Raw genomic sequence first — 11,012 nt, 5'->3', positions numbered from 1 at the left:
GATAGCAGCCTCATTGTCTTAGGTGTCCTAGATAGCAGCCTTTGCCTCTGGAAACTTTGAACCAGGCCACATTTATTATGTGCCTACATTCCTAGTATGTTCAAATGAAAAAAAAAAAATCCCTTCTGTAGAGTAGTCCCAAAAACCTTTATGCAGCACAGTAACTGCCTGAATCTAGCCAAGAAAAAATATGAGGTACAAGGCATAAGAGTGTATTCTTGAGCACCTTTTCTGGAGAAAGATTACTTTTTCTCACATCACTGCTGAGGACAGAAAAGGATCCAGAAGGAAAATACACCTTTTGAATTCTCTCCTTGCTCACCCAAGGAATGTGGTGGAGGCCAAATAAAGCATAGAATCATTAGGGTTGGAAAAGACCTCCAAGATCATCTGGTCGAACCATCACCTTATTACCAATGTCACCCACTAAACCATGCCCCTAAGCACCATGTCTCAACCTTTCCTTAAACACCCCCAGTGACGGTGACTCCACAACTAAAAAAACAGATTTATAAGGGATGGAAGAAATTAATGGGGGATCAGGCTTTCTCAGACTGCTAAGTACAGTGATCTATGAAGTAGCTCTTAACTTTGAAACCCCTTAGGACACTTCTCACCAGTAGCTGAGAGACTGTATAAGTGAAGGCTTGTTCTGTGCTTTCTCTTTCTTTTTACTTTTCTCCCTAAGAATTCACTGATATCAGTTTTGGTCTGCTCAAATACAGCATTTTGTTTGAAATCAGTGCTGTCGGCTATGTGATCAGTTGCTCTATGGGGAAATAAAGAAAAAGAGGCTTCCAGCTTAGACTGCAGTGAAGCTTGGACAGGAGACAGCCAATTGTTCTCATAAGATGATGACTTCTTAACATTGTTTGGGAACAAGTGTTTGACATGGGGGTGCTTTAAGGCTCACTGTGGAGGTACATCCAATGGTGGGCAGTGATGGTGCTTAAGCTCAACGATTCACTGTCTTGGAAAGCTGTGATGCAGTCCTTCAGTTCATGATGACAGTAGCTACTGCATGATTATTATTTCCCGTTGAAGATCTTACCTTTTGATAGGGAAGACACAACACATGGAACTAATTCCTCATGTGAATATACAACCTGAACAGTTCTTTGATGTAAGCAAATTATCAATTTACACTTCATTTTTTTCTTGTTTTTGCATTAATGACATGGATATTTGGGCATATCAAGTCCTATGCATTCAAAATTCCCCATATCCTTGAATCCAAAGTGCCTTAGTCTTGAACAGATTAACAATGCTTCTAAATTCAAGATTGAAAATACGCCATTCTCTCCTCAAAATGATGACAGTTCTGCAGGAGCTAGTTTTGGGAAACAGTCTCAGGGTAAGGTTGTAAGCATCTAATTGTTACACAATGAAAGAGGTGGAAAACTTATTTTAAATCCTTAGTCCTTTATAAATCAACCAAATGTCAGTGCATAACACAGACACAGGATAGAGAACTTCCCTGGCTCATAGTTGTAGAATTTATATTCCATTGTAGGCTGGACCTTAGACAAACTGAGGATCTAAACAAAGGACTCAACAGTGACCGTCTTCATTAGTAGTCTCCACTACATCATGTCCCTGAGCTGACTAAATCATGGTGAAATTTTCAGTATCTGTAGCAACGGTAGATAATCCTCAGACTCAACACAGATAAAATCACTGCTACGTTGAAGTAAACATGTAATTGCAAGACCCAACTAGTATGCAGTTGGTTTTGCTAATCAGGTGCTTAAAAATCACTGAATAGGCATGCAGAGCTCTACAGGGTTTAAGCAGTTACACAATCTCTCCACAGAATTGATGTGGGATATTCTTCCTGTGTTTGCAGACATGAATGGCACAGCCATAGAAAATTTTATCTGTGTGATATATAATGTTTCCTTCATGAACTGCACTTGGCATGTGAGCAGGACAGCTCCAGGAGATACCCAATATTTCCTGTACTGGAAGAGCTCACGGTAAGTAGGTCTTCTTGAGTCTTGGGAATTTTGAACTCTGGTCTGACATGTGACATTGCTAATATTTAACTGAAGCAATTTGTCATATACAGGAAAGAAGATTTCATAGGATGCCAGAATTATGTCAAAGATAATTGTGGAAGGCACACAGGATGTAGATTCCAAAATGTGACAATAGAAAATAAGAGTGCTTATTTCCTGGTAAATGGAAGTGGACAAAACATTCAGTCCTACAAGAATATGATTGCTCTGTACAAAATTGGTAAGGATGTATATTTTTTTCAATTTTATTTCATGAATCATAGAATGGCCTGGGTTGAAAAGAACCTTAAAGATCATCTACTTTCAATCCCCCTGCTCTGGGCAGGGTTGCCAACCACTAGAGCAGGCTGCCCAGAGCCACATCCAGCCTGGCCTTGAATGCCTCCAGGGATGGGGCATACACAACCTCTCTGGGCAACCTGTTCCAGTGCCTCACCACCCTCTGAGTGAAAAACTTTCTCCTAATTTCTAACCTAAATCTCCCCTGTCTTAGTTTAAAACTGTTCCCCCTTGTCCTATCACTATCAACACATATAAACAGGCGTTCCCCCTCCTGTTTATAGGCTCCCTTCAAGTACTGGAAGGCCACAATGAGGTCTCCCTGGAGCCTTCTCTTCTCCAAGCTAAACAAGCCCAGTTCCCTCAACCTTTCTGCACAGGAGAGGTGCTCCAGCCCTCTGATGATCTTAGTGGCCCTCCTCTGGACGCATTCCAAAAGCTCCACATCCTTCTTGTGCTGGGGGCCCCAGGCCTTCACTCAGTGCTCCAGGTGGGGTCTCACAAGACCAGAGTAGAGGGGGACAATCACCTCCCTCTCCCTGCTGGCCACCCCTTTTTTGATGCAGCGCAGGACGTATGGCCTTCCAGGCTGCAAGCGCGCACTGACGGCTCATGTCCAGCTTCTCGTCCATCAGGACCACAAAGTCCTTCTCCACAGGGCTGCTCTCAAGTTCTTCTTCGCTCAGTCTATATAAATACCTGGGATTTCCCCAGCCCAAGTGCAACACCTTGCACTTGGCCTTCTTGAACCTCATTAGGTTCTCATGGGCCCACTTCTCCAGCCTGTCCAGGTCCCTCTGGATGGCGTCCCTTCCCTCTATTGTATCGACTGCACCACTCAGCTTGGTGTCATCTGCAGACTTGCTGAGGGTGCACTCAATACCGTTGTCTATGTCATTGATAAAGATGTTGAAGAGCACCGGTCCCAAGACTGACCCCTGAGGGACACCACTTGTGACTGACCCAGACACAGAACCATTGATCGCAACCTTTTGGCTGCAACCAGCCAACAAATTCTTTATCCACCTAACAGCCCATCCTTCAAATCCATACCTCTCCAATTTAGAGAGAAGAATGTGGTGAGGGACCATATCAAAGCCTTTGCTCAAGTCCAGGTAGATGATATCCATCACCCTTTCCTTGTATTTCTAGTATTACACTAAGGGAGTGAAGAATTCTTCTGGGGGTGGTGGGGGGGAGGGGGGCGGCGCTGGAATTTAAATCTGCTCCTCAGAACAGATTTTTCTATTCCTTTTCCTAGTCTTAATGGCTGAAAAGCCAAATGTACAAGAGTGAAAAAAAAAGAACAGAGAGACAATCTGAAACCACAGGTCAGATAATTTTGAACATTTCAGTCAAATATGTGTTCTATGAAAGAACAAGCTCATCTTTTGGAATTAAGTAGCTATGGATGCCTGAGTGGGACTAACTAGATGTTAGGTCTATACCAGTATCTCAGAATTCTGAACTCTGTTCATCCACAGAATACAAAAGAACCAAGTGCCTTAGTAGAATGAGTAAAATATTTCTTTCCTTTTTTTTTTTTTTTTTAATGGAAGGATGAGTTTCTAGTTAGAAAAAGAAAAAAAAAAAGGAAGGAAATTGATTCAATTTAATATGAACACAAAAAAAAATCGCTGCTCAGATTAAATTTTTCAATTCAGTAAAATATTACAACGGGTTTGTTTCATAGAATCATAGAATTATTAAGGTTGGAAAAGACCTCCAAGATCATCTGGTCCAACCATCACCCTACCACCACTGTCACCCACTAAACCAGGTCCCTAAGCACCACGTCTAACCTTTCCTTGAACATCCCCATGGACAGTGACTCTACCACTTCTCTGGGCAACTCATTCCAATGCCTGACCACTCTTTCTGGGAAGAAATTTCTCCTAATTTCCAACCTGAGTTTGTTTGTTTTAATTTCATTTTACCTACAGTTACTTCTGATATTCCAGGCTCCTCAACTGGAGTGTTAAATCAGGAAGTTCTGCTTTTGAATATGGGGTGAATCTGGTAATTCTCACAAAGCTGCATTACAACTTTTTAAACCAGTTGCTTGAACAGCCACCTAGCCACCTATATTTTAAAAAGACACAGTAAAAAGACTTGTTTTTTAATCAGTTGTATTCATAGATGCATAATAGTTTTATTCTTAATTAAATTATTTCAGAGAAGCTCACCCCTCCATTAAATGTCACTGTGAACTGTACAGGACTTTCTCATAGTTGTGAAATTAAGTGGCAACCACCTCGTACAAGTCATGTGAAAAGAGACACTTGTTTCAAATATCAAGTTGTCATAGAAAAGAAGGTAAGAAGAATTGATTATAACACTTAACTCTTTTTGCCTGCTTGTATTTCCACACACACTACCATACAACCGATCCCCTGTTCTTCTGTTCCAGTGACCCCTCCATTTTTTATACAAGGTATCCTTGAACAGTTACAGGAGTGCTTTCAGTCAGCTGGCCATTAAAGAAACAGTGCAAGGATCCCCACGCTGAGGGTGAATACACAGAGCTAAATCTTCCTCGCCATTACCACTACCACCTCCCTCCCCTCCCACCTGCCCCCCCCCCCCAAAAAAAAAAAAGAAAAAAAAAAAAGACACCCCAGTTTGGCCTTCTTGGTTTTGCTATGTGTGGAAGTTGCCTGACATGAACATAATTCTGCTAAAGGATGTAGTTGGCCAATAAAGTGAATTACATAGTGAATTCAGTGTGTAACTGGAATTCTTGGATTGTTGCAAGGGCTCAAAATTGCCCAAAATTTTAACTTTAAATGTAGCTAGCTGGTTTAAAGATCAGAAATGTATGATGTTACTCATTTGCAGTGCACTAGAGGAAAAAAAGTGAGTGACGCAAAGTAGAAAAGTGGATGGTTTAAATAGATAATGCTAACAGCAACATTTAACATGCTCATCTTATAGCTTGTGCCAAGTTCTCCCTCGTGGTTTTGTTTTTGTTGTTTTGTTTTGTTTTGTTTTGTTTCTTGTGTGTTTCCTGTTTTACTGTTAACTGGAATTCTGTAATTCTTTTGTATGCAGCTTTTGTGCAAACAAGCATCCTCCCAGATCCAACTGTCTACTTAGATGACCTCAAAGTCTGTACCTTATCTGATTCTGAGGTTTAGCTAAAGTAGGTCTGCACCTTATATACAGTTGTGAATTTCACTGCAGCTGTCACAATCAGATATAAATGGGCAGAAATACACATCAGTTCATTGTGGGTTGTGGGAGGGTTTTGTTTTTTTTTTTTCTTTTTTTTTTTTCAAGTTCAGTATATTTTTTGTTAACTTAAAGTGGAAAGAACCATCCATGTCTTAATAAATATATATATATATATAGTCATATTATTAGAACAGAATATCCAGGTTTCCCAGAACTTACCTACTTACCTATATATGGTTGTTACTATACATTTTAATAATTGCAAGTATTTTGATGATATGGATGAATACACACAGTAGTATTATATCCATCAAAAATATTGCTTGAAATATTTGTAGGAACAGTTGAATTCACTGTTCCAAAGGTAAAAAATAAAAATTAAAAGGAAGACATAACATAACTAATTAAAAGATTAACAGTACAAAAGTTACAAAGACAAAAGTTTTGATGGAGAAAACATTGCCCCAGTTTGCTAGTATTTTTTAAGATACTCTTACGTACAAGTGAAACATACACTTTTCATTTGTGGGCAACCTGAGCCTTTTGTTGTTGTTGTTGTTGTTTAGTTCTTTGATTCACAGTTCTGCAATCAAAATTAAAGTGTACATTATTTTAGAGCATTAGTGGTAAGCAAAAATGTTTCAGTGGAAGAACTGTTTAACTTCATGGTCTATAAAAGAAGGCATATGAAGCATGTGGGTTTTTTTGTTGTTATTGTTTTCTGAAAATCAAACATTCATAAGGCAAGACACCTTATTATAAAGAAACAAAAGGAACAATCATAAACATTCAAGTTCTCTGTTGTTGCTAGGCTGATCCTGAGAAAGGCATCAAAGACACATCTAAAATGGTAAGTCTTTATCACCCTATTAATCTAACGTTTATGCTGGGTTGAAAAGCCATCTATATAAGAACATCCTCCAATCAAATTGCCTTGGTTTCAGTATACTGTGTATGCTTCTTATTGACAAGTTTCCTCAACATAGTTTTAAACTGTTTATAAAATATATTCCTGCATATATGAAACTTTATGTTATTTCTTTGCAAGTCACAAAATCTTCCATTTTACAGTTCATTGTACTTCCTAGCAAACTCAAACTTGTGTATAAATATGGATCATAATTCCACATTGTTGTTGTAGACAAAAAGAAAAAAAAAAAAGGAGAACTGTGGAGATTTGTACTTTATGAATGGTCTCTGGGAGAGGTTGAGATGAAGGATGCAGGAAAATATCAACTGAAAGATTAAATCAGTATAAAGGAGGAAGAAGAAGAAGAAAAAAAAAAAAAGCATGTTTTCAAGAAAGCTCAGTACTCTTCTGAGAAGCATTTCCATATATGTCAAATGTTTCACTTCTATGTAATCTGGTTGTTAAACTTCACTTCAGTTTTGAAAACAATTATGGGAAAGGCAATGCCAATTCTTCAAAGAAGTTCCTGCTAAAAGACTTACAGATTGAAAATACACTATTGATTTTTTTCCAAAATTCTGCTCTTTAGCAGAGGTTAAATGCTGCAAATTTCATCCTCCCAGCATCACCGAAAAAATTGTTCATACAAAAGGAATTAAGATGGAACAAGCTAATTTCTTAAGGGATGATTTTCTATTTGTTATTTCACTCATCTGTCGATAGATACATGTGCAAAATTTGTAAGTGTCTACATCATTAAATGAAGCAGACACACTGTCATCTAGCAAAGAAAAAGCTCTCAGTCTGGTTGTTTTCTATTTAGGAAACAAACATCACTGGAAACTCCTACATATTTGACAGTTTCAATGCAGAAAAAAGATACAGCATCAAAATCAGAGCTACTGACAATGGTTGCCTAGTGAGCAAAAACTGGGGGGAGTGGAGTACACCTGTAGAGTTTGGTAAGAGTGAAAATCATTTTCTTGACCTAATTTTCTCTCAGATATTACTTGTCTGCCTCACTTCTTACTTCACAGATAGAAACATTTTTATATTTGCAAATTTCTTCAATTTGCTAGGATGAAAGGAGCAAAGAACCGGAATATCTCTTAATATAAGGGAGGTTTCCAACCATTCTGTTGTGACAGTTAATTCTTCTTGCAAGAAGATAGTGAACAAAGCACATTTTTTTCAGGTCTTCATTGCTAGCTGTTTTCTTTCTTCCATTTCTACTTCTGTCTTTATAAACTTCTCATTTCCCTGTTGCTCTGTGACACCTTGAATTTTGAAGTGCTCGGTAGGCCTCAGAACCTCACAAAATGCTTGGTAGTCTCAAGTTACTGGAGATGGCCCACATATTGTCTGCCATCCTACTCTTTCACATGTTACAGGATCATGAGGAGCTAGGCTAAGGAAGAAGTGACTTCATACTGGTGTTTCACATAGTTGAGCAATCTTTCTTTTTCTGTGATACTAAACAACATTTTGATGACTACATGTCTTTCAGGAGGAGAACAACTTATGTCTACTTCATCATATGTGCTACTTCTGGTATCAGGACTGGCAGCAAGTATCGTATTTTTTCTCTGTGCAGTGTAAGCTTTGTTACTTGTGCATTTTTTTTTATTTTTATTTTTATTCTGTACCTGAAATAACTCCTCTTTCTCCAATAGAAATGTTCCGGTGTCTTTTAAGGAGGGGGGAGGGGGGAAAAACTGACACTGAATTATTGCAGGAGTCATGACACCATGGACATTCCTCAAGTGGGCTCTACATTTCTGATTGCCAACCTTTTTACTTTCTTGATCAATATTGCACAACTCCTTTCAAGACAAGGTCTTATATCAGTTCCCCTTTCCTACTTTCAGATACTGCAATGTAGAGGGGTGGCATGTAAAATTTCCTTGTTTTAAGAATATTTCTCTTTAAGAGAATGAAAAAACTTCCTATGATTTTTTAAAAAGTCATAAAATAGATTATTATAATCAAAATTCTGAACAATGAACTGATGCCATTGTTTTCAATTCACATAATTTTTAGTTAATCTTTCATTATTTTTGTCTTGGAGGAAGAAAATGATAACTCAGGAGTATAATAATAATATAGTACATTTTGATATGTTTACATACTGAGTCTTTTCTTCACCACCCCTTTTTGTCACTGTAGAAACATTTATTTGAAAACAGTACCTGCTAGAGTACTACAGCCAAAAGACCCATTCCATGAGATCGCTCCAATGAATTTCCAGGTATATTTTCCTTCCATTTGTCTGAAATTTGTTGTAAACGAGGATCCATTGCAGTTTCAAAGGTATGACCTAAGTGTCAGAGAAATGTGTAGAAGCACAGATTATATTTTTTTTCCTTCTATTGGTGTACTGAAAGAGGAGTTCCATATGAAAATAATTCTTCTGGTTTTCCTTTTCCATTCTACGATATTTGTGATATGTCCACCTGGAGCATTTGACAAGTACATAATTTCACCCAGCTCTCCCTATAAACCATATGTTATCACTAAAAGAGAGCTGAGCCTAAGCTCAGCACAATAATAACGTAGATCCAGGCTGCTGCTCAGCTATGGGGTGAGAATGGACAGAGAAATCTACTTTGGTCAAAAATACTTGTGTCATAGCAGATGCTGAGACCATGTCAATATTTGGCAACACTGCTTAAGAAGGGAAGTTTTTGAGGTTATGGTAAGAAAGCACAGTAGAGAGCTAAGAGATTCTAGCTTACGCAGAGTGCTCGAGAGATTCATGAGAGCAAGGAACAGATTGCAAGTAACAAGGGAACTGACAGTCTGGAGAGCATTGTGCAAAACTTGCTGCAATTCAGAAAGTATTTGAGTTAGCTACAGGCAGGCCTGGAAGCAAGAACATGTCCACAAGGAAACACTGGATCACTGGAAGCCTCTCTTAATCCTTTTAATTTCAGTTCCTTAGTCACACGAACTTTCCAATGTTAAAAAAAAAAAAAAAAAAAAGAATAGATTTCTGGCTTTTGAGTGGAATGACCCCAGGCACCAGTACAGACTGGGGGGTGACCTGCTGCAGAGCAGCTCTGCAGAGAGAGACGTGGGAGTCCTGGTGTGCAGCAGGCTGACCATGAGTTAGCAATGTGCCGTTGTGGCCAAGAAGGCCAACAGTATCCTGGGCTGCATTTGGAAGAGTGCTGCCAGCAGGTCAAGGGAGGTGATCCTCCCCCTCTGTGCAGCCCTGGTGAGGCCTCACCTGGAGTATTGTGTCCAGTTCTGGGCTCCCCAGTACAAGAGGGACATAGAACTACTGAAGCGAGTCCAGAGGAGGGCTACTAAGGTGATTAGAGGGCTGGAGCACCTGTCGTATGAGGATAGGCTGAGAGAACTGGGCCTGTTTAGCCCGGGAAAGAGAAGACTGAGGGGAGACATCATAAATGTGTATAAATATCTGAGGGGAGGTTGTCAAGAGGATGGAGCCAATCTCTTTTCAGTTGTGCCCAGCAACAGGACAGGAGGCAACGGGCACAAACTGAAGCACAGGAGGTTCCAGCTAAATACGAGAGGGCACTTCTTTACTGTGAGGGTGACAGAGCACTAGCACAGGTTGCCCAGGGAGGTTGTGGGGTCTCCTTCTCTGGAGGTATTCAAAACCCACCTGGATGCCATCCTGTGCAACGTGGTCTAGGCGATCCTGCTCGGCAGGGGGGTAGGATTAGATGGTCTTCAGAGGTCCCTTCCAACCTCAGCCATTCTGGGATTCTGGGATTCTGTGAGATGTCCTTTGGTCCTCTTTGGGGAGCTCATCATGAAGGGAATATCTAGATGCTACTACTTCACTCCTCTCACTGACAGAGTCCTACAACAGCTTCTATATAATAAATAACTGCCATTTAAATAATAGGAGGTTCAAAATTGTAAACTAGTGACTAATCTAATGCGTGAAACACTAATTAAATGTTTTATTCTTCCTTTAATAGACAGAATATGAGAATCAATTAATAAAGCATGAAACTGAAGAAATAATAACCGTTATTGAAGAAGTGGCATAATGGCATGCAAGTGAAGAGAGTCGGATTTTTTTTTGTTGTTTTTGTTTTTGTTTTCACATGAACAATTATGTATCTTGTTGGCAATAATTTATAGGTTTTTCATATTGTCCTTCTTGTAAGCAGAGATAACAGCATTGCCTGTAGAGGCAGCTCCTCAGGAACCTGTCTTTGAAAAACTCCTTGTATTTGCTTGCAGTTTCCAAAAATATTTTCAGTTGTGTGGACTTCCTTCTTCCTATGACGATTTCTTCATTCTTCTTATGAAGACCATTTTTGCAGTGTTTCAGCAAAAATATTTCAGTAGAGCTCTGGAAGTTATTATACTACTTTTCAATCTCATCCAGAAGAATAAAATAGGAGCAACCAAAGTTAAGTGTTTTATTCACAACCTCCAGCGGTCCACTGCCTAGGAAGCAGCTTGATCAAGGCTGTAATCAGGAGTAAAAATTTATCATCTCTATGAAAACCCACTGAAAATAGGCCAAGATTAAACATCTCAAAAATGCTCACTTGCCCACAGAAAATGAATATTGTTAAAGATTTCAGGAGACAATTTTCTCATAAACCCATTTGTTGCCTCCAAACTATGTTGCTAAGTCCTTCAGC

General features: G+C 39.2%; 1 protein-coding gene across 1 annotated transcript; it reads left to right on the top strand.

Annotated features, from left to right (window-relative positions):
* The first annotated feature begins 1,203 nt into the window (after positions 1 to 1,203).
* On the top strand, positions 1,204 to 10,406 carry LOC118245722 (granulocyte-macrophage colony-stimulating factor receptor subunit alpha-like). Its single transcript, XM_050712466.1, has 9 exons — positions 1,204 to 1,354; positions 1,847 to 1,976; positions 2,069 to 2,238; positions 4,474 to 4,613; positions 6,283 to 6,321; positions 7,205 to 7,343; positions 7,889 to 7,976; positions 8,548 to 8,629; positions 10,335 to 10,406. Exons 1-9 carry the CDS (start codon positions 1,204 to 1,206, stop codon positions 10,404 to 10,406), a joined length of 1,011 nt encoding a protein of 336 aa, XP_050568423.1.
* The last annotated feature ends 606 nt before the right edge of the window (positions 10,407 to 11,012 follow it).

The sequence above is a fragment of the Cygnus atratus genome, chromosome 1 (genome assembly GCF_013377495.2).
Source record: "Cygnus atratus isolate AKBS03 ecotype Queensland, Australia chromosome 1, CAtr_DNAZoo_HiC_assembly, whole genome shotgun sequence".
NCBI lineage: Eukaryota > Metazoa > Chordata > Aves > Anseriformes > Anatidae > Cygnus > Cygnus atratus.
This window is presented reverse-complemented; position numbering and strand designations above follow the sequence as displayed.

Bases quoted from the DNA above. Each gene is read 5' to 3' on its own strand.
- LOC118245722 (XM_050712466.1), top strand. From the start codon at position 1,204: ATGCATTCAAAATTCCCCATATCCTTGAATCCAAAGTGCCTTAGTCTT. The intron at 6,322-7,204 runs GTAAGTCTTTAT...TTTTCTATTTAG, and splicing joins TCAAAGACACATCTAAAATG to GAAACAAACATCACTGGAAA. The intron at 7,977-8,547 runs GTAAGCTTTGTT...TTGTCACTGTAG, and splicing joins GTATTTTTTCTCTGTGCAGT to AAACATTTATTTGAAAACAG.